The sequence below is a fragment of the Microplitis demolitor genome, chromosome 6 (assembly GCF_026212275.2).
Source record: "Microplitis demolitor isolate Queensland-Clemson2020A chromosome 6, iyMicDemo2.1a, whole genome shotgun sequence".
In the NCBI taxonomy this organism is placed as follows: Eukaryota; Metazoa; Arthropoda; class Insecta; order Hymenoptera; family Braconidae; genus Microplitis; species Microplitis demolitor.
The window spans coordinates 21,514,059-21,538,922 of NC_068550.1; the positions used below are offsets into that span (position 1 = coordinate 21,514,059).

Genomic DNA, 24,864 nt, shown 5'->3' on the forward strand with positions numbered 1-24,864 from the left:
AGATGGATATAATAAAGGCAAAAGCAAAAAAGGTAGAAAACACAGACAATATAAATGAGGAAAAAATAAAAAAGGAGAAAGAAAGTAAGACGACTATACCAAATAAGACAAAAGCAACCGAGGAAAAAAAAAGGAAAGCAACACGACAGTCTGAGTCACGACACAAAGAGACAAGGAAAGAGTAACAGTGGAGGAAGGCAGGAAAGAGGGCGATCACGAGTGAAGGAAACAGAAAACGCGTGGGCGAATGAAAGGAATGTTCAAGAAATGAGGGAATGGAGCTTGGAAAATGAGGTGGAAAGATTCGTGAGCGAGGCGAGGAAAAGACAAGATAAGAAGGACAAAACAAATAAAGAATGGAGAAGACAAGAAAAAGAAAAGCTCATTGAAGAAAAGCCAAAAAAAATTAATGGAAATGAGCTGGAGGAAGAACTAAAAGAAAGGAAGCAAAAAAGGTTAAAAATTGGTGAGGTATGGTGGTGTTGGAATGAAAAAAAAGGAGAATTGAAATTATGAAAGTGGGCGAATGATGAGAAAAAGGAGTGGAGAGTGGGTACAGAAAGAGACACAGAGGCCAAGGAGAAAGAGGACCAAAATAAAGGAAGAGAGCAAGAAAATAGAAGGAAAATATAGTTTTGGAATGTTGCAGGTATGAATGAGGTAGAAAAAGCTGCCACAATGATGGAAGAAAACGAGATTGTTGTGCTAGTGGAGACATGGGTAATGGAAGATAAGGTGGAAATAACATGTGAGAGGCTGAGCAAAGAATTCAAATGGTGGGCGAAGCCTGCGACGAGAGAGAAACAGAGAGGAAGAGCAAAGGGAGGTCATATTATTGGGATAAAAAAAAATTGCAAATTAAAATGGGAAGTCAGGGAATGGAAATACGGAATGATGTTGGAAGAAAGTAAGGAAAGTGAAAGTATAATCACAGTGTATAACAATGTAGGAATGAGCAAATTAGAAACGGAGCTAAGAAGGCAGATAGAAGAATGTGCAAACAGGGACGAAAGTGTGATGATCATTGGGGACTTTAATGCGAGAATCGGAGAAGAAAACGTAACAGGAGAGGACGAAGGCAGAGTGAGGAAAAAAAGAAAATCGAGAGACAAGACAGTAAACAGCGAAGGAAAAAAATTACTAAAGATGTGTGATGAGTTAGGACTTTGCGTATGGAATGGTAGAGCAAGAGGAGATGAAGGTGGGGAAATAACTTACGTCGGGGGAGACGAAGAGAGTTTAGGATCAGTAATTGACCTTATACTAACGCTGGACAGAGGCGATGAGCAAGAAATAGAGGTAAAAGTGGTGGAAAGAATAGAGTCAGATCATCTACCAGTGTTGGCGAGATATAAGGTAAAGAGAAATGAGGAAGAGGGTAAGGAAGGAAGCTGCATGTCAGAGGAGGAAGAGCAGGAAGAAATTGGAGCAAATAAGCTGATCTGGAAGAAAGAAAAAATACAGGAGTATGCAGAAGCAACGCAGGAAGCACTGACAGAAGTAGTAGAGGAAAAAAGCGAGCTTGAGTGGGAGGATATAAAGGAAATAGTAAGAAAAGGGGCTGAAAAAACGGGGATGGTGATGAAAGGAAAGAAGGACAAAGATACAAAGGAGAAAAAAAAGTGGTACAATATCGAGGGTAAAAAAAAAGGAAAGAAGTATGGAAGAAGCTCAAAGAATTCATCAAGGATAATAACAAAGAAAAAAAGAGAAATCTGAAGGAAAGCAGAAAGAAATATAGGGAAACAATCAAAGAGAGCAAGGAAAGGTGGATGATGGAAAGGTGTGAGAAGATTAATAACGCCAAAGACATGACATAATGGTGGGAAGCCATAAATAGGTTCAGAGGAACAAAGAAAAGAGCTGCAAGCAACAGCATAAAAGCAAAACAATGGGAAAAGCAATTTAGTGATCTGCTGAATGGGGAAGGCAATGAAGAATCGGAAGAGGAAGAAAATGAGCCGTGGAAAGGAGAAGGTAGTAATGAACGATCAGAGGAGCCGAAGCTCGATGAAAACTCCAGCAGGAGAGAAGTGAAAGCCGCAATAAGAAAGCTCGGGAATCACAAAGCTCCAGGGGAAGACGGGATGGCAGCAGAATTTATAAAGAACAGTGCACCAGATGTCATTGAATGGATAGGCGAAATTATAAATAGAATATGGGACGAAGGAAGTATGCCAGAATGATGGGACACAGCAGTGATAATTCCGGTTTACAAAGCAGGAGACGAAGAAAGAACAGAAAATTACAGGGGAATTTCGCTTCTAAATACAGGGTACAAGTTATTGACAACTATGATGACGGAGAGGCTAAATAACTGGATAGATAAAGAAAAAATTTTAAGAGAGAGTCAGGCGGGGTTCAGGAAAAAAAGAGGGACAAGGGACCACATATTTGTATTGAATAGTCTAATAAACAACAAAATGAAGAGGAAGGGAGGAAAATTATGCATCGGGTTCATAGACTTTAGAGCGGCGTTCGACACAGTCAGGAGACCAAAAATGAAGAGAAAGGTATGGAGGAAGGGGGCCAGAGGGAGAATGCACAGAATAATAAGAGAAATATATAAAAGAACATATTGTAAGGTGAAAGTAGGGAAAAGAAGACAGACAAAAGAATTTATAACAAGAAAAGGGGAAAGACAAGGGTGTGCGATGAGCGGAGCGTTATATGGCATAGATATCGACGACCTAGAAAAGACGATGGAAGAGAAGAAGAGAGGAGGGACAATGATTGGGAACCAACGAATACATGTCATGAAATATGCGGATGATGTGGCGCTAGTTGCGGACACAGAAGAGGAGCTAAGAGGGATGCTGAAAGAGCTGGAAAGATACACAGAAGAGAATAAGATGGAGGTGAACGTGGAAAAAACAAAAATTCTAATATGCAGAAATGGAGGTAGAAAAAAGAAGGGAAAGAAATGGATGTATAAAGGAAGTGAGGTCGAAGAAGTCAAAGAATTTAAATATCTTGGGTACCATTTCACCACAAGGAATAGCGCAGGGAAACAAAAAAAGGAACTAGCACAAAAAGCACAAAAGGCCACAAATGCAGTATGGGGAGTGATAAAAAGGAGCAAAAAGAACAGCATGAGGGACAGGATGTATCTGATGAACACTGTGGCAAGAACAGTAGCTCTGTACGGAGTGGAGGTCTGGGGGTGGGAAAAGTCGGAAGAAATAGAGAGGGTGCATAAGAGGCTCTGCAAGATGGCATTAGGAGTAAGAAGGGATACACCAGAATATATTTGGAGGGACGAGATGGGAGTAGAAAAGATGGAAGTAATATTAAAAGAAAGAGCAGTAAGATATATGAAGGATTGTATGATGATGGAAAAAGAGAGATGGCCAAGGATAGCACTGAAAGAAGAAATGAGAGGGATTATGAACAGGTGCCCGACGAAATGGGGGAAAATGGTGAAGGTTGCGCTAAAAAAAATGTAATGCGAGGAGGTGATAGAGATGATCTACAGGGATGCGGGAGTAGAGGAAATAGGGGAAAAGCTGAATAAGGGCATTAAGAAAATGAGAGAGAACGTGAAAAAGGAGGCTGAAGACGCAATAAACAAATCAACGTATAATACATTGTACAAAAAAATAAGATTAGAGAAAGAAGAAGATAACTACTGGAAAAAAGATATTGTAAGAGGGGAGGACAAGGAGATGTGGGCGAGGATAAGGTGTGGAAATTTGGGAAGAGCGGGCAAAAAAGGGTACAGGGACTGGAGCTGTAGAGGGTGTGGGAAAGAGGAGGAAACGTTGATACACCTACTGAAATGTGAAGGAATATATGAAGGGGTGGAGAAGGAAAAAGAGCTGCTAGAAGAGTGGAAAGGGTTAGAGGATAAAAAAGTAGAAGAAAAGTTGATAGCAAAATTAAAAGGAGAGGTTGATATAAAAATATGTACGGTCTTCAAGAGAATTAAAGAAATTTTGAGAGTCAACTCAGGGTTACGGAGCGTGGTGCAAGCGGGATACCAAGACTGTGACGTGCAAAAAATATAAGAAGCCAAAAACAAATAAATTATAGAAGTTAAAAAGTAAGAAAGAAATAATATATATAACAAAGTGAATATTTTACCAAATGAAAATATGATTTATGTAAAAATTTGTATAAGACCTATAAGTTGTGCAAATAAAACTATTTTATATATAGTTGGCCCTGAAATAAAAATATTTAAATAAGTTTTTATCGTGACGATTATACATTTCAAGTTAATTTTATAACAAATAATATTTGATATACAATTTAGCTGAAAGAATTGAAAAATAAATAAAGAAAATTTATATTAGTTAGCCTTGAAATAAAAAATTACTTATCGTAGTCGATGAACAAAACAAGCTAAAAGAATTAACGAAAAAAAAAGTTTACATTAGTGAGAACCAAAAAAAGTTATTAGGTTGATCAGAAGTAATAACTTTTTTTTTTCTTTAAAAATCATAAATTTTTCATCAACCATAAAAGATACATGATAAAATTTTTATGGCATAAAAACTCATTTCGCAAGAGTTCGGTAAACGAACTAATATTTTTAGTTTATAAAAAATTTGTCGCAGGATTGAAAGCGAATTCGCAATGTGTAACTTATAAGTATTGACGATAAAAAGATTTGGTGATGGGGGAGAAATGGCGAAACTTCAAAGCCATTTAGAATTTGGGAAGATTTGGATCAGTAAAAATAAGTAGTATTTTCTATACAAAAGCGCAATATCCTTATAAGTTTTTGTTTAAATAAATTTTTGTAATATGTTTGATAGTTTGGTTTGAATTTCAATTAAAAATTCACAGTAATAAAGAGTAGAAAAAAAATTATGTCCAAGAAATGGTGACTCATCAAAACCATTCCCTTGACTATAATATAAAATTTGAAAGATTAAAAATCAAAGAATTTTTTATACAGAAACAAATTTGAAGAAGCGAATGATGAATCTTCAAAATGATGCTCCAATTACAAATATTCGATTTATGAGCAACAAGATATAGATTTTTTTTAAAACTATAAGACATAAAAAAAATAATTACCAAGTTTATGATATTTACCAACCAAAATTTATAAACATTCCATTAAAAAAATCATATATTTCTTGTCATTAAAATTTTTATTAAACAATTATTTTTTTTGCAATACATCAGTCACATTAAATTTATTTCATTTGCCTTTATTTATTTCTTATAACTTTTTTAATGCAACCTAAATAATAAAATATCAAAGCCCCTGGAAAAATATTAACATTCAAAATTTGAAGTTGGAATAAATATGTATTCGCTTAAGCGTAAGTAATTACTCACTTGAGATTTTTCTGGCTTAAGTGTCACAAGTTATCCTCAATTTTACTACCAGTTCCGAATAATCATCCAGTTTAAATTTATTTTCTCTTATAGTTTAAATTACAATTAAGCTTTAATTCGAATTCATAAGTTCCCTACTGTTAATTCAAAAGCTTGACGGAAAAATAAATAAATTATTTCAGTCGATTAATTTCGAATGAGATAAAAACATAGAGACTCTTTACTTGAAGTCAAACTGATTATTATGTAAAATAAATTTTATTGCAATAAAAAATATTTGTAATTTGAAAACCTGGTACGCGCCGTATAAGAATTCGCCCTATATCGAACCACGGATTGAGTAAAATGAACCAAAGAGTGACACAGAGAAAAAAATTTATTAATTAGTAGCTTTCAGATGAAATAAAATAATAACCGAATTTTGGTAGATTTTTCAGAGGGACCATGTTGCCCCATATAAAAATTTTTTTTGTTGGAGCATATTAATGACGAACACATGGAACAAAACAAGCAGAAATAAAAGGGGTAAAAAGAGCAAATATCAAATCTTCTTTTCACGACGCATTTCGCTTCAAATTTAAAGATTTTTAATTTTCGATAAATGTGGTATATTGAGACAAAAAGTAAGTATCCCCCTCCCTTCTTCCCCTATTCGAGCCGCCAAAAACTCAGTCTTTCCTTAAGTACTCCCTTTTGCCCCTCTCTTCCTGAATTATGACCACAGATATTTAAGAGTGGGGGAGAAAAGTAATTATCTGGGGAGATTTTGTTAAGGTCGAAGGTACCATAGACAACATCATTCAAAACCGTTTTCGATCTTGAGACGATCAGTCGTACAGTCAATCTTGTCCCAAAACTACAAACATAAAATCAGTGATCGTTAATAATTTAACTTGAAGTTATTACTAAGTGAACAGTTACTCTCACAGTAAAGTGTCAGAGTTAATCAAATTAAAAGTTCATTATTTAAAAGTCGACAATTATTAATTGCATCACTCATTACGATGGAATCAATCCGTTCAATATTCAATTGCGAATACGTTGACAACTTAATCAAACAAGTAAATGTCGAAAATATCAATACAGTGGTTCCAGTCATGGGTGGTTTTACGCTGCTTCATATAGCAGCTTTCAATAATGATAAAAGATTGGTGAACTATCTGCTCCGCAAGAAAGCTGATGTGAATTCAAGAAGTAAATACTGGGGTACAGCTCTTCACATTGCTGTTATAATGGAGAACTTGGGTATAATTGAAAGCCTCATCAATTACGGAGCAGACGTTAATACTCTGCTAATTCAGGACTCTGATTTGATCCATTACCTGTATAGAGCTGAGCCAAATCTTGAAGAAAATCCTGAGTTTTTATTACAAAACCATGCCATTGAGACTGCGATGTTGGAAACCTATGATTTTTGTTTTGGCAAATCACCGTTACAAATTGCTGTTGATCGAGGTAATGAAAAAATTGTAGAACTACTTTTAAAAAATAATGCTGATCCGAACCTTGATACTCATTATTTTGAAACACCACTAATATGTGCTATTACTAAAGAAAACTTACCAATTATGGAGCTTCTTCTAACATACGGTGCAAATGTTAATAGTGTAAGTGAAAGTGGTTTTTCAAAAGAAAGTCCTCTACATATTGCTGTCCAATCCCGAAGTTCGGAAGCAGTAGAATTAATCTTGAACCATAGTATGGTTGATATAAATATAGTGACAGCGTATAAATATTCAGCGCTTCATTACGCATTTTTCGCAACCGACGATAATATCATAAGACAACTGCTTAATGCTGGTGTTGATATTAATTTAAAAAACGCTAATGGTAAAACAGCATTTGCTTCACGACAGAATTATTCACAAAAAGTTAAAGACACAATTACTGAATATATTGCCAAACTCAGTGCGACGAATTGTTACATTGATAAAGAAAATTTAGCAGTCGTAGATAGTGGAAAATTTGGTGAATTGCGCGGTCAGTGCATAAGCGAAATTGAAAAACTGAAGATAACATATATTGGTACGAGTAATGTTACACTTTATAATGTTCTATGTAATAAATGTGAACACAAATTAGCTTTAAGTTTAAAGTATGTTAGTGATAGTACTATTTTAAATTTGAACATTGAATCTTTTTTTCCACTATACGGTGGAATGATTGCTTATCGTTTAAGAAAAGCATTAGGACGGAAAAAATTGCTATCCAATGCTATTAGTTTAATTGATGATATTTTCAATAACATTCAACTTCCAAGTACTTTTACGAGGAGTATTTTAAAATTACTGACTAATGAAGATTTGGAAAAATTACAATTATATATTTATAGGAATATTTTTAATTAATATTATTAAGTCTGTAATATTTTGAAACATTTTCATGGGTGTAGGGTTAATAAGTATATAAATTCGTGGTCTTTATTATTAACAATGTCAAATAATTACTTATTTAATTCATTTATTTTCAATACGTATATAACATTAAATGTTTCACTTATAAGTGCACACATTTGTAATTGAATAGATTAAGTTGTGTTTTTATTATTTATATTTTTTTTTTTAATTCTTTGATCTAAAAGAAATATAGTCATTTCGAAAATTAAATTTTAATACAGAAGTTATTTTCAATAAACTCGTAGTCCATAAGTCGTAATTTAAAATTGTAATTATTAATTTAATTAATTTATTTTTATTACATGTATGAATATTGTATATATGAAAAATAAATCACTATGTTTTTTTAATTTTGTGTAATTCTCACAATTTATTTTAATATTTAATTATTTATAATTTTAATTACTATTTTTTATTTATTTTTTTAATACGAATTTCTGCAATTGTTTTAAATTTGATTTTTATTTTCATTGTTCTCTAAGTATTTCAAAATAAAATAAGTAAAGTAAAAATAGAATAAATGAACAATTACATTATCATTTCAAACATCACTTTTAAATGAATATTCAAAACTTTAATTTGCAAAATTGAAAGCAGAAATTGGCATAGTTGTAGTATTAGTTAATAAATAATAATAAGCGATAGGAAGTACAATCATAAGTTTTAAATTTCATTAATAATAATTAATTATAAATCAAAGTCTCTATTGACCATTGATTTTTTTTTAATAATAAGAATAAGAATTAAGAACAAGCTTGCTGATTACACTCAAGATTTAGAAAATAAGATTCTAAAACAGGTAAGTGTGAAGTCATGTTAACAATCCAGCATTCAGCTACATCCCCTTTCATTACCTGCATTGGAACTTGAAATTTTAGTGTCAGCAGCCAGTCAGAAAAAAGTAAATTTAAGATCAATGGTGTGATCAACTTTTAGCGTAAGCGTTAATTGTCATTTGCAATTTATAATTAAACAGAAACTATAAATACTACTTATTGTTCTAACTTCTTTCGACTGACTGTAGAGACATTGAAACTCTGAGTTTCGATGCTGTTATCACGAACAGTATTTCAAATAATTTAATTTTGATAAAATTCAAAACAAAATATCAAGTACGAAATAGAAGTATATCCATAAAGTTTAATTATTTATTAGTCTCATGATGTAGCTGCAATTAAAATAGAAAAATTTTTATCTGAAATTTTTTCTGCCACAATATAAATCATTAGAATCCATGAAACATATCCAAAATCGGTAATAAAAATTAGATATCAAATAACTTATACATGAGAGTTAAAAAAACGAATGATAAAATTCCTGTCTGAAAGAATAAAGTTATAATTAAGTAGAATTGAAATGGTTAATTTAATAAATAATCAAATTACTTCATCAAATTTTTTTTTTTATTATGAAAATTACATTTCAACTGCGTAACTATACAATGAAATCGAAAGTTTAAAAAAATGCTTAATTTTAAAAGACGACTCTATCAACACGCAAAACTGACTCTAGCGTGACTCTAGCGTGAATATAAATTTTTATGGAAAATGAGCTTACTCGTGAGCCTTAGCGTGAACTTAAAGAATGACGTGAATATAATTCATATGTATTAATGAATTACTTTAAATTAAATTTAATCGTGAACAAATTCATCATTGAAAATTAAATACTGAATAGATTATATAAATTATTTTAAGTCATAAAAAAAAATTATATTTTAAATCAGATCTTAAATTTTATTTTATAACTGTAGATTATAGAACTTATGATATGTTCAGCCAAAGTTAAATATTACAATATGAATAATATCAGGAAAAACATTTGGAATTAAAAATTGTGACAAAGTGAAGGTTATACCACAACGAAAATAAACATAAAAAGAAGGAATCGTTTTGGTTTCATGAGTAGTATCCCCATCGTGAACGTTCGGAAAACGAGTATAATCGGAAGAAGTCGACAATACACGAACATAGCAACGTTAAATTTAAATTGTTTTTGGCGCGAAAAAGTAATGACACATGATTGGAATATTAATATATATCGATTAAAACAAGAAATTATAATGAAATGAAAATTTACAATAATCCTCAATTAATTACAGACACATATAATTAATTATTGTTTATAACTATCAGAAACTGAATGTTTGTAATGATACGAATAATTTAACATACTTGATAGTCTGAAAATGAAAAAAAAAAAAAAACTTTGAATGTAGTGAATAAATACATTAAACGATTCTTAGTGTATCGATATTTGTAAATTCGAATAAAAGCGGTGTAACTATATTTATGCCAATGACAATTAGCAAAGTACATGCATGATACTTATATCTAGAAGGCACGAATTCTGAATACGAGTACAGGTGCCCTGACTTTCTTGATAATATTAGTAATGTGTAGATTCTATCTGGGATTAATTTGAAAATGCTGCGTGAAGATACAGACATTGTAGCTCCAGAACAAGTCTCAGTACCAGCAACTTGCATCAGTTATGCTTATGATTTTTAAAGTAATAGTGATGCATAGTTGTCCACGACGTGAATTCACTTAACATTACTCGTACCAATATATGTTATCTTCAGTTTTTCAATTTCGCTTATGCACTGACCGCGCAATTCACCAAATTTTCCACTATCTACGACTGCTAAATTTTCTTTATCAATGTAACAATTCGTCGCACTGAGTTTGGCAATATATTCAGTAATTGTGTCTTTAACTTTTTGTGAATAATTCTGTCGTGAAGCAAATGCTGTTTTACCATTAGCGTTTTTTAAATTAATATCAACACCAGCATTAAGCAGTTGTCTTATGATATTATCGTCGGTTGCGAAAAATGCGTAATGAAGCGCTGAATATTTATACGCTGTCACTATATTTATATCAACCATACTATGGTTCAAGATTAATTCTACTGCTTCCGAACTTCGGGATTGGACAGCAACATGTAAAGGACTTTCTTTTGAAAAACCACTTCCACTTACACTATTAACATTTGCACCGTATGTTAGAAGAAGCTCCATAATTGGTAAGTTTTCTTTAGTAATAGCACATATTAGTGGTGTTTCAAAATAATGAGTATCAAGGTTCGGATCAGCATTATTTTTTAAAAGTAATTCTACAAGTTTTTCATTACCTCGATCAACAGCAATTTGTAACGGTGATTTGCCAAAACAAAAATCATAGGTTTCCAACATCGCAGTCTCAATGGCATGCTTTTGTAATAAAAACTCAGGATTTTCTTCAAGATTTGGCTCAGCTCTATACAGGTAATGGATCAAATCAGAGTCCTGAATTAGCAGAGTATTAACGTCTGCTCCGTAATTGATGAGGCTTTCAATTATACCCAAGTTCTCCATTATAACAGCAATGTGAAGAGCTGTACCCCAGTATTTACTTCTCGAATTCACATCAGCTTTCTTGCGGAGCAGATAGTTCACCAATCTTTTATCATTATTGAAAGCTGCTATATGAAGCAGCGTAAAACCACCCATGACTGGAACCACTGTATTGATATTTTCGACATTTACTTGTTTGTAACGGGGTAAATTTGTATTTACCGCGTTCAATTAAGTTTAAATTAAAATCTATTATGCGCACTGTCGGTCATGTGACATTACCACTTCGGGTATTCTGGGTAGGTAGCGACTAGTCGTCCGGAAATGGAAATTTCACTTGCTCGACCGTCGACCCCACCTAGAGTTAAGTAGGAGTGGAAAAAGGACAACTGTAGTCAAGAGTGAGCGAGCAATTAAAAACGGGGACCGGAACGAGAATCGGGCATTAACCATCGGGACGTCCGAATAGAGAGGTGGAGAGACGAAGTAACCAGACAACCGACGCCATACAGACGCCGTTAAATTAATTAACCAGGTAATTAATTAATAATTAGCTTGAGTCTATTGTGGAACCAAGCGATAAAAATCCCGATTATTAATAATAAATACCAGGCAGTTAGCCGGTATTTTATATAAAACATTACTAATTGCGTCTGATTGTAACAGGTTAAAGGAGAGTGAGGGAGAAAGAAAGAAAGGAGAGAGAGAGAGAGAGTAAAAACAGAGAGAGAGACGGAACCAAAAATTAGACCAGACAATTACGAGAACAAGGAAATTAATCAGACAAAACCCGGACAGAGACACGACGGAAAGATCTGGAGATTTTTACTGGAGAGGTATTTATAAAATTTATTCCAGGCGGGAAGCCGGAAAATTTTATTAAATACTTGGCATGCGTTAATATCGTCGCGCCTAAAGAAAATCCTCGCGAATTAAATTAATTGCAAAAGTAAATTAATAAATTAAATTCGGATAATTATAAGATTTAGTAATTAATTAACTCCAGGCAGGTAGCCGGAGCCATTGCGTGTATAAAATATTTCCAGGCAGGTAGCCGGAATTCTTCTAGAAGTTTCCAGGTGGGTCGAGTGACGCGCGCACCGGAACAGTCGAATCTAGTCATAGACGCTAGTCCATTAGTGATTACTTATACATAAAATTTAATAAAATAATAAATTAAGAAAATCAATTAAAATTGTCTCGGGAAAATAAGAGAAGTCCGTGGTCGAAGACGTTATAAAATTAATTAGGAAATTAAGCAATTAAAGAAATTATAATTAATTAAAAAGAAGGCAGAATTAAAATAAGAATAATTATCGCGGTGATAAAAGTACCTGAAGTAACGTGGTATTAAATTAATGAATCAAGGTCGTGTTATTAAGGAGATAAAATAAGTGATAAGTAAATGAGAAGGAAATAGTACTCAAAAATTAGGAAAGAAAATCAGGGTAAATCATAGGTAAATTAGGAAAGGAAAATCAATTAATAAATTAATTAAAAATTATATAATTCTCTAAATTAATTAAATTATTAATTGCGGAAAATTAATTTAAGAAGTGTGTGTAAAATAAGTCCAGGGGACCGAGTGAGTGAAATAAATAAGTAGTTAAGGAAAAGTATTAGTAATTAAGTATCGCGAAGGTTAAGCGATTTTTAATCATTGTGTGTGTGAGTGTGTGGAAATGCCAAAGGTAGTTGGCTAATTTAGTAATTAAGTATCGCGAAGGTTAAGCGATTTTTAATCATTGTGTGTGTGAGTGTGTGGAAATGCCAAAGGTAGTTGGCTAATTTAGTAATTAAGTGTCGCGAAGGTAAAGCGATTTTTAACCAGAGTGTGGGAGTGTGTGGTAACGCCAAAGGTAGTTGGCTGGTTTTATTAATAAAATTATTGCGGGTAAATAAATAAAAGGTTATAAGGTTCAATGAAGTTATAAAGGTTATAAGGTTTTATGTTAAGGTCAATTATTGTCATAAGGTTTAATGTTATAAGGTCATAAGGTTCTAAGGTTTATAAGGTTTAATGTTATAAGGTTTAGATAAGAAGTTATAAGGTTTAAAAAGGTATAAAATAAGATTTATAAAAAGGTTATAAGTGAAGTTAAAATTATAAAGGTCAATTAGGTCATGAGAAAATAAAAAGGTTTAATTGGTGAATTGAAATAGTAAATTATTTATAAGTTATCCTTCCTCATCCTTCTCTTACAATTAAATAAAATTACACCGACCCTGATGATCTAAGATCCGGTTCTGGGAGGCCGTTATCACTTCCAGTGGCGCCCTTAAAAAGGTAATTTAAGGACGACCAGAGTAACAGCATAGCCCTGTTATATTTGGCGCCCAACATTTGAAAACCCCGTAATTAATTGTAAGAGAGGTTGAGGAGTTAATTTATAAATTAAAGACGTGGAAAAAATAAATTCATAGTAGCGTGGCGTGAAAAAAAGAAAATTAAAAATAGTGTGGCGTGGCATCGGATAAAATTCATGAAAATTTTGGAAAGAGAAAAAAATTGAGTTTAAGTAAAAATTTGAAAACTTTGATTTTGTGATAAAATTAGGTAGAAAAATATTGAAATTAAAATTTACAAAATACTGAAAATATTAAGACTGAAATAACTGTGATAAATAATTTTAATAATTAAAAGTAATAATAATTAAAATATTACATGAAATAATTAGTAAACCGATTTCGATAATTATTCTATAAAATAATTTAGTCATAAAATTTACTTATAATTTTCAGTATAAAATAATTAAAACAAAATCACAAGAAAAAATTATAAGTAAAATAATTATCGACTTAAAATATTACCGGACGTGTCACGATTCTATATTTAGAATAATCCTCAAACTCGAAAATAGAAAGATTAAAATTACTGGGTAGTAACACAGTAAATAAACGATTAAGTTCTGTCTAAAATAAAACTTAAAATAAATCCGCCAGTAATTTGTTGTGATAAATTAATATTAAATAGACTATTTATACAAGTGAAATTATAAATGGTGATCATGTTCAACCAAGAAGAAGATTCAGAAATGGCTGGAGGACGTAGGTTGTCAGCAGGTAGGGGAGTTAACCGCTCGACAATCACATCAAATCCTGGTGCATCAGTAAGATTAACAACAGTCACAACAGTCACTACATGTACCAGAACAACGCCAACAGTTACAACTACAACTAGTACAGTTACAAATTCACTGACAGTGGATCCACCACCGCCATATCCAATACTTACAAACACACTGCTAGGAAATCACGGGACGATCGGAACCGCAGATGGATGGAATTTTCCACCCAGAACGCAGGTGGGTGATCTCCATAGGCAGGAGAGAGTAGTTGATAATCAAATGGATTTTGCTGGAAGTCTCAATCATTTTCAGGACAATATTCCATCAGATATGAGACGTATATTTAATCGTATGGACAATAGTACACAGCAAATACGTCGAATGTCAAATAATCAACGTAATATAAATAAAGAAAATGCTGTGACGATTAATCAACTGTCCCAAATGATGAGAGAGCTGATAGACCAACAACGGGAAATTAACAACAGACTAAATTCACGTGATAATTCATGGCGATCAAATTCACCAGTGGATTGGAGAGCAGCTGAGTTCCAGCTTGGTGGTGCAAACATTTCCCCGATGGGTCAACGTTTGGCGAGGGGGGAGTGCCCAGCTGCTCATAGACCTCAGAGTTTGGGTCCCCAACAACACCAACATCAGCCACAAGCTCAGCAAAATAATCATCGTGATCCATCAGTGGCAGATCGTATCAATTATCTGCAAGATCAATTACGTCAACTACAAATGGAACAACAAGGCCAGATTCCAGTGCCAAATAACGACCAGGGAGGTCGAGCAGGGAGTCAACCCCAGGTAGATGGTCATCTCCACGACCTACCAGGAAGACCCGCTCAGAATCGAGTCTTCCAACAAAACCAAGGCAGGAATTTCGACGACAGACGATGGAAGGATATTTTGCAGAGTCTGAAAATGGGAAATTTACATTTTCCTCAGGAGAACATGACTGTAAATGATTTCTTGTATGCTGCTGAAGCCAGAGCACACCGTGAAGGATGGTCCGAGTGGTTTTTGCTCAAGGCGATGAGTTATATACTCCAAGGAGCTGCAGCACAGTGGTTTGACGCAAACTATCTTCGCTGGGAAAATTACATGCAATTTAAGACGGAATTTAGAAAAGCTTTCGGCAGCTCAGCCACAGACCACCAGATTATTATGGAAATCAGTAAGATGCGGATGAAACCTGGGGATAACGTGACTGAGTTTGTATTAAAAATCCAGCAGAAGTATCAGTCAATGCAGATACCTCCACCAGTATCGGAACAAGTCGCCTCTATCCGTAATCATCTGACAGATGAGTTACGTACTCTGGTATTCGCCAGATCAGTCAATACGTATGAAGACCTATTAAATGCGTTACATGAAGCTACAAGGTGCATAGAGGAGGCTCAACAACCGACTGCTGTCGTGAATAAAACTGTAAAATTCCAAGATAAAACCAGATTTAATTTGATACAATCTCCGTCTGATGAAGCAGTTTATGAAGAAGATGAATTGGAACCGTCCAGATGTAATCTGATGGTTGCACCACCACCAGCAACTTATAACAACAGATATGGAGTGCAAATGAGGAATAATACTAATTATTACCGACCTCAAAATTACCAATACAACAACAGACAGCAACAACAAGTTAGACCTCGTCTGATTCAGGAGCCAGGAAGGTTATCCGGCTTTAATCAGAATCCAGTAGTCGCTCCAAGATACAACAGACCGTGTTTCAACTGTGGAGTTCCAGGTCACGTTTTCGAGGTATGTCAAAACCCCAGACAGGAAGTCTGTAATATTTGTTTTGAAGTTGGTCATACCCGCAATAATTGTAACTTAGCGGTTTATAGTAATGATAATAGACCAAATGCTTCAACCTCACCTGACAATCCACCTCAAGGACGTCAGGAGAACAATAATGTACCTGAAGACAATCGAAAAAACGATTAATACCTGGACCGAATTCCCCGTCGGCTCAGGATAATTTTGGAGTAACTAAGGGGTTAAATAAACCAAAACAAGATAATAAAATTAACCGGCAAGAGGTTGTGCAGGTAGTTTCACCGCACTATTCTCAACCAGGTAGTGTAGCTCAACCTGATGACCGGAATGAGATATCGCAGGTAGGTTCGCCGCGATACTCCATTCCAGGTAGTGACTTACAATTGTCTACCATGTCCGTGAACACGATATACGTAGAGGATATAATTTCATTAACTCAAGCAGACCTGTCAAGTAATTCTACAGAAATTATTAATCAATTAATTCAATTTTTAGAAGATCCAAATTGCATCGTTGAAGATCTCAATCAAGCAGACGAGAATATTAATCTGAATTCAATTACATCTATAGAAGAACCAGATGATGATGAACCTGAAACCCAATGGGAAGATGAATTTCAACCTGGATTGGAACCAGTTGATCTCGACTTCAATGTATCGTTACCGCGTCCTCTGGAACTAGGTAGTTCTTTTAACCAGTCCCCAGACTCGCAGGTAGCGGATACATTTACAACGTCTACATCTCGAGAAGCTTTCATTCCTGGAATTCTTTAAAATAAATCATTGTCAGCTGCTCAAAAATACCGTCTAGCGGAAAGAAAAATTTTTATTCCTGGTTCAGGTCCGAAGCCACCAGAATATACAGCAAGAATACCAGTATCACTTTGGATTTTTGGTATAAAACTCAATGGTATCCTGGACACTGGCAGTGAGAGATCCTACATCAATGCAAAAGTATATGAAGACATCAAGGAGTACGCGTCAGGTGAATTAAGACCTGATGATACACAAAAGCGAGGTGTTTTACTGGCCAATCATACTTTGTGTAAAAGCCTTGGCGGTGCCCCGTTTATTATACAGATAGGATCGGTCGCTGGTGAACAATACTTAAGTGTACTTGAAGATCTTGGACATTCTGTGGTCCTAGGAATGGACTTTGCATTACAATTTGGAGTCATTATAAACAGCAAAGAGAAAACTTGGCAGTTCAGTGGTCATCCTGAAATACATCAATTTGAACTTATATCATGTAAAGAAAATTCGTCGAGGTGCTTATCAATGACAGCTGATGAAGAATCAAATTTCAAAAATTTTATCAAAACTGAAATGGAAAAATTTGAAGCGATGCCGAATCAAGGATTAACTAACATCATCGAGCACGAAATTGTCTTGAAACCTGATGCTAGACCAGTCAGGATTAAACCATATAGACGCAGTCCTGTGATCAACGAGGAATTAAATCGGCAAATCGACGAGTTACTTGAGAAGAAATTTATAAGACCAAGTTACAGTGTTTGGTCGTGTTCACCGGTCATGGTAGCTAAACCCAACAACACCTGGAGATTTTGTGTAGACTATCGGCCTATTAATCGAGTGACAATACCACCAGCTCACCCGTTACCTAATATGTTACGCATATTGAGCGCATTACACGGTGCAGTTTATATAAGTACTATGGATTTAAAAGAAGCTTTCCATCAAATCCGCATGGCAGTTGCGTCGATTCCTCTCACCGCTTTTTCTGTGGAAGGACGAGGGCAATTCGAGTGGTTACGGATGCCGTATGGACTAGTAGGTGCTCCAAGTACTTTTCAAAAAGCTATGGATGAATTGAAAGAAAGATTCCATAAAATTCTAGTTGATCGAGAATTACCGACGAAATGGGCCGAACAAGTCTTTGCATATTTAGATGACTGGATAGTCATCAGTGGAACATTAGAGGAACTTAAAAAAAATCTTAAGTCTGGTGTTTGAAGTTTTTAGAGATGCTGGGTTACTCATAAATCCCGAGAAAAGTAAATTTTGTCGACCTGAAGTTAAATTTCTTGGATTTGTTGTAAATAAAGATAGTCTGCATACGGATCCAGAGAAAATAGCACCAATAATTAATTATCCACGGCCAACAACCAGAAAGCAACTACGCAGCTTCTTAGGACTAGTCAATTGGTATCATCGACATCTTCAAAATGTAGCAAAGGCTCAGGGTCCTTTAAATAAATTGACTGGAGTCAACACCGAGTGGAAGTGGGGAGATCTGGAAGAAGAATCGTTCCAGCGTTTAAAACGAGCTCTTATCGACGCTCATCCGTTATCAGTACCCAAGGCTGGACTCCCGTATTATTTATATACCGATGCCTGTGATACAGGACTGGGAGCAATTTTAGTTCAACGAAATCCAGAAACTCAAAAAGAATTTCTGATCATATGTCTCAGTCGTCAACTCAGGGTGCGAAGAAGAGATTCCGGCATTTGATGACCGTGAAGAAGTTCTAGAGTTAGAGGTCAACTCCGATGATGACTTAGTTATAAATGATCCAGATGATAATATGGAATTATAATTATCGTGTCCTTATATAAAATAAATTCATCAAATTTTGCTATTTTCGTGTACCGATCATTCGTTTTAACTTGCTGTTCCTATATCCTTGGACGACGAGCATCTGCAATTTCCAACCCGGGCGACAGTCTGGCAGGGGGGAGTGTAATGGGGTAAATTTGTATTTACCGCGTTCAATTAAGTTTAAAATAAAATCTATTATGCGCACTGTCGGTCATGTGACATTACCACTTCGGGTATTCCGGGTAGGTAGCGACTAGTCGTCCGGAAATGGAAATTTCACTTGCTCGACCGTCGACCCCACCTAGAGTTAAGTAGGAGTGGAAAAAGGACAACTGTAGTCAAGAGTGAGCGAGCAATTAAAAACGGGGACCGGAACGAGAATCGGGCATTAACCATCGGGACGTCCGAATAGAGAGGTGGAGAGACGAAGTAACCAGACAACCGACGCCATACAGACGCCGTTAAATTAATTAACCAGGTAATTAATTAATAATTAGCTTGAGTCTATTGTGGAACCAAGCGATAAAAATCCCGATTATTAATAATAAATACCAGGCAGTTAGCCGGTATTTTATATAAAACATTACTAATTGCGTCTGATTGTAACAGGTTAAAGGAGAGTGAGGGAGAAAGAAAGAAAGGAGAGAGAGAGAGAGAATAAAAACAGAGAGAGAGACGGAACCAAAAATTAGACCAGACAATTACGAGAACAAGGAAATTAATCAGACAAAACCCGGACAGAGACACGACGGAAAGATCTGGAGAATTTACTGGAGAGGTATTTATAAAATTTATTCCAGGCGGGAAGCCGGAAAATTTTATTAAATACTTGGCATGCGTTAATATCGTCGCGCCTAAAGAAAATCCTCGCGAATTAAATTAATTGCAAAAGTAAATTAATAAATTAAATTCGGATAATTATAAGATTTAGTAATTAATTAACTCCAGGCAGGTAGCCGGAGCCATTGCGTGTATAAAATATTTCCAGGCAGGTAGCCGGAATTCTTCTAGAAGTTTCCAGGTGGGTCGAGTGACGCGCGCACCGGAACAGTCGAATCTAGTCATAGACGCTAGTCCATTAGTGATTACTTATACATAAAATTTAATAAAATAATAAATTAAGAAAATCAATTAAAATTGTCTCGGGAAAATAAGAGAAGTCCGTGGTCGAAGACGTTATAAAATTAATTAGGAAATTAAGCAATTAAAGAAATTATAATTAATTAAAAAGAAGGCAGAATTAAAATAAGAATAATTATCGCGGTGATAAAAGTACCTGAAGTAACGTGGTATTAAATTAATGAATCAAGGTCGTGTTATTAAGGATATAAAATAAGTGATAAGTAAATGAGAAGGAAATAGTACTCAATAAATTAGGAAAGAAAAATCAATTAATAAATTAATTAAAAATTATATAATTCTCTAAATTAATTAAATTATTAATTGCGGAAAATTAATTTAAGAAGTGTGTGTAAAATAAGTCCAGGGGACCGAGTGAGTGAAATAAATAAGTAGTTAAGGAAAAGTATTAGTAATTAAGTATCGTGAAGGTAAAGCGATTTTTAATCATTGTGTGTGTGAGTGTGTGGAAATGCCAAAGGTAGTTGGCTAATTTAGTAATTAAGTATCGCGAAGGTTAAGCGATTTTTAATCATTGTGTGTGTGAGTGTGTGGAAATGCCAAAGGTAGTTGGCTAATTTAGTAATTAAGTGTCGCGAAGGTAAAGCGATTTTTAACCAGAGTGTGGGAGTGTGTGGTAACGCCAAAGGTAGTTGGCTGGTTTTATTAATAAAATTATTGCGGGTAAATAAATAAAAGGTTATAAGGTTCAATGAAGTTATAAAGGTTATAAGGTTTTATGTTAAGGTCAATTAATGTCATAAGGTTTAATGTTATAAGGTCATAAGGTTCTAAGGTTTATAAGGTTTAATGTTATAAGGTTTAGATAAGAAGTTATAAGGTTTAAAAAGGTATAAAATAAGATTTATAAAAAGGTTATAAGTGAAGTTAAAATTATAAAGGTCAATTAGGTCATGAGAAAATAAAAAGGTTTAATTGGTGAATTGAAATAGTAAATTATTTATAAGTTATCCTTCCTCATCCTTCTCTTACAATTAAATAAAATTACACCGACCCTGATGATCTAAGATCCGGTTCTGGGAGGCCGTTATCACTTCCAGTGGCGCCCTTAAAAAGGTAATTTAAGGACGACCAGAGTAACAGCATAGCCCTGTTATAGTTTGATTAAGTTGTCAACGTATTCGCAATTGAATATTGAACGGATTGATTCGATCGTAATGAGTGATGCAATTAATAATTGTCGACTTTTAAATAATGAACTTTTAATTTGATTAACTCTGACACTTTACTGTGAGAGTAACTGTTCACTTAGTTATAACTTCAAGTTAAATTATTAACGATCACTGATTTTATGTTTGTAGTTTTGGGACAAGATTGACTGTACGACTGATCGTCTCAAGATCGAAAACGGTTTTGAATGATGTCGTCTATGGTACCTTCGACCTTAACAAAATCTCCCCAGATAATTACTTTTCTCCCCCACTCTTAAATATCTGTGGTCATAATTCAGGAAGAGAGGGGCAAAAGGGAGTACTTAAGGAAAGACTGAGTTTTTGGCGGCTCGAATAGGGGAAGAAGGGAGGGGGATACTTACTTTTTGTCTCAATATACCACATTTATCGAAAATTAAAAATCTTTAAATTTAAAGCGAAATGCGTCGTGAAAAAGAGATTTGATATTTGCTCTTTTTACCCCTTTTATTTCTGCTAGTTTTGTTCCATGTGTTCGTCATTAATATGCTCCAACAAAAAAAATTTTTATATGGGGCAACATGGTCCCTCTGAAAAATCTACCAAAATTCGGTTATTATTTTATTTCATCTGAAAGCTACTAATTAATAAATTTTTTTCTCTGTGTCCATCTTTGGTTCATTTTACTCAATCCGTGGTTCGATATAGGGCGAATTCTTATACGGCGCGTACCAGGTTTTCAAACTACAAATATTTTTTATTGCAATAAAATTTATTTTACATAATAATCAGTTTGACTTCAAGTAAAGAGTCTCTATGTTTTTATCTCATTCGAAATTAATCGACTGAAATAATTTATTTATTTTTCCGTCAAGCTTTTGAATTAACAGTAGGGAACTTATGAATTCGAATTAAAGCTTAATTGTAATTTAAACTATAAGAGAAAATAAATTTAAACTGGATAATTATTCGGAACTGGTAGTAAAATTGAGGATAACTTGTGACACTTAAGCCAGAAAAATCTCAAGTGAGTAATTACTTACGCTTAAGCGAATACATATTTATTCCAACTTCAAATTTTGAATGTTAATATTTTTCCAGGGGCTTTGATATTTTATTATTTAGGTTGCATTAAAAAAGTTATAAGAAATAAATAAAGGCAAATGAAATAAATTTAATGTGACTGATGTATTGCAAAAAAAATAATTGTTTAATAAAAATTTTAATGACAAGAAATATATGATTTTTTTAATGGAATGTTTATAAATTTTGGTTGGTAAATATCATAAACTTGGTAATTATTTTTTTTATGTCTTATAGTTTTAAAAAAAATCTATATCTTGTTGCTCATAAATTGAATATTTGTAATTGGAGCATCATTTTGAAGATTCATCATTCGCTTCTTCAAATTTGTTTCTGTATAAAAAATTCTTTGATTTTTAATCTTTCAAATTTTATATTATAGTCAAGGGAATGGTTTTGATGAGTCACCATTTCTTGGACATAATTTTTTTTCTACTCTTTATTACTGTGAATTTTTAATTGAAATTCAAACCAAACTATCAAACATATTACAAAAATTTATTTAAACAAAAACTTATAAGGATATTGCGCTTTTGTATAGAAAATACTACTTATTTTTACTGATCCAAATCTTCCCAAATTCTAAATGGCTTTGAAGTTTCGCCATTTCTCCCCCATCACCAAATCTTTTTATCGTCAATACTTATAAGTTACACATTGCGAATTCGCTTTCAATCCTGCGACAAATTTTTTATAAACTAAAAATATTAGTTCGTTCACCGAACTCTTGCGAAATGGGTTTTTATGCCATAAAAATTTTATCATGTATCTTTTATGGTTGATAATAAATTTATGATTTTTAAAGAAAAAAAAAAGTTATTACTTCTGATCAACCTAATAACTTTTTTTGGTTCTTACTAATGTAAACTTTTTTTTTCGTTAATTCTTTTAGCTTGTTTTGTTCATCGACTACAATAAGTAAATTTTTATTTCAAGGCTAACTAATATAAATTTTCTTTATTTATTTTTCAATTCTTTCAGCTAAATTGTATATCAAATATTATTTCTTATAAAATTTACTTGAAATGTATAATCGTAACGATAAAAACTTATTTAAATATTTTTATTTCAGGGCCAACTATATATAAAATAGTTTTATTTGCACAACTTATAGGTCGTATACAAATTTTTACATAAATCATATTTTCATTTGGTAAAATATTTACTTCGTTATATATATTATTTCTTTCTTACTTTTTAACTTCTATAATTTATTTGTTTTTGGCTTCTTATATTTTTTGCACGTCACAGTCTTGGAATCCCGCTTGCACCACGCTCCGTAACCCTGAGTTGACTCTCAAAATTTCTTCAATTCTCTTGAAGACCGTACATAGTTTTATATCAACCTCTCCTTTTAATTTTGCTATCAACTTTTCTTCTACTTTTTTATCCTCTAACCCTTTCCACTCTTCTAGCAGCTCTTTTTCCTTCTCCACCCCTTCATATATTCCTTCACATTTCAGTAGGTGTATCAACGTTTCCTCCTCTTTCCCACACCCTCTACAGCTCCAGTCCCTGTACCCTTTTTTGCCCGCTCTTCCCAAATTTCCACACCTTATCCTCGCCCACATCTCCTTGTCCTCCCCTCTTACATTATCTTTTTTCCAGTAGTTATCTTCTTCTTTCTCTAATCTTATTTTTTTGTACAATGTATTATACGTTGATTTGTTTATTGCGTCTTCAGCCTCCTTTTACGTTCTCTCTCATTTTCTTAATGCCCTCATTCAGCTTTTCCTCTATTTCCTCTACTCCCGCATCCCTGTAGATCATCTCTATCACCTCCTCGCATTACATTTTTTTTAGCGCAACCTTCACCATTTTCCCCCATTTCGTCGGGCACCTGTTCATAATCCCTCTCATTTCTTCTTTCAGTGCTATCCTTGGCCATCTCTATTTTTCCATCATCATACAATCCTTCATATATCTTACTGCTCTTTCTTTTAATATTACTTCCATCTTTTCTACTCCCATCTCGTCCCTCCAAATATATTCTGGTGTATCCCTTCTTACTCCTAATGCCATCTTGCAGAGCCTCCTATGCACCCTCTCTATTTCTTCCGACTTTTCCCATCCCCAGACCTCCACTCCGTACAAAGCTACTGTTCTTGCCACAGTGTTCATCAGATACATCCTGTCCCTCATGCTGTTCCTTTTGCTCCTTTTTATCACTCCCCATACTGCATTTGTGGCCTTTTGTGCTTTTTGTGCTAGTTCCTTTTTTTGTTTCCCTGCGCTATTCCTTGTGGTGAAATGGTACCCAAGATATTTAAATTCTTTGACTTCTTCGACCTCACTTCCTTTATACATCCATTTCTTTCCCTTCTTTTTTCTACCTCCATTTCTGCATATTAGAATTTTTGTTTTTTCCACGTTCACCTCCATCTTATTCTCTTCTGTGTATCCATCCAGCTCTTTCAGCATCCCTCTTAGCTCCTCTTCTGTGTCCGCAACTAGCGCCACATCATCCGTATATTTCATGACATGTATTCGTTGGTTCCCAATCATTGTCCCTCCTCTCTTCTTCCCCACCTTCATCACCTCTTGCTCTATCATTTTATACGCAGCGTCCTAACTCATCACACATCTTTAGTAATTTTTTTCCTTCGCTGTTTACTGTCTTGTCTCTCGATTTTCTTTTTTTCCTCACTCTGCCTTCGTCCTCTCCTGTTACGTTTTCTTCTCCGATTCTCGCATTAAAGTCCCCAATGATCATCACACTTTCGTCCCTGTTTGCACATTCTTCTATCTGCCTTCTTAGCTCCGTTTCTAATTTGCTCATTCCTACATTGTTATACACTGTGATTATACTTTCACTTTCCTTACTTTCTTCCAACATCATTCCGTATTTCCATTCCCTGACTTTCCATTTTAATTTGCAATTTTTTTTTATCCCAATAATATGACCTCCCTTTGCTCTTCCTCTCTGTTTCTCTCTCGTCGCAGGCTTCGCCCACCATTTGAATTCTTTGCTCAGCCCCTCACATGTTATTTCCACCTTATCTTCCATTACCCATGTCTCCACTAGCACAACAATCTCGTTTTCTTCCATCATTGTGGCAGCTTTTTCTACC

General features: G+C 34.1%; 3 protein-coding genes across 3 annotated transcripts; 2 read left to right on the plus strand and 1 right to left on the minus strand.

The window, feature by feature from the left end:
* The first annotated feature begins 267 nt into the window (after window positions 1–267).
* On the plus strand, window positions 268–2,186 carry LOC128668112 (golgin subfamily A member 6-like protein 22). The gene is made up of 3 exons (XM_053740279.1): window positions 268–466; window positions 650–1,658; window positions 1,841–2,186. Exons 1-3 carry the CDS (start codon window positions 268–270, stop codon window positions 2,184–2,186), a joined length of 1,554 nt encoding a protein of 517 aa, XP_053596254.1.
* Window positions 2,187–2,654: 468 nt separating this feature from the next.
* LOC128668113 (uncharacterized) lies at window positions 2,655–3,446 on the plus strand. The gene has a single exon (XM_053740280.1). The coding sequence runs from the start codon at window positions 2,655–2,657 to the stop codon at window positions 3,444–3,446; it is 792 nt and encodes a 263-aa protein (XP_053596255.1).
* Window positions 3,447–23,683: 20,237 nt separating this feature from the next.
* LOC128668114 (uncharacterized) lies at window positions 23,684–24,298 on the minus strand. The gene has a single exon (XM_053740281.1). The coding sequence runs from the start codon at window positions 24,296–24,298 to the stop codon at window positions 23,684–23,686; it is 615 nt and encodes a 204-aa protein (XP_053596256.1).
* Between the last annotated feature and the right edge of the window lie 566 nt (window positions 24,299–24,864).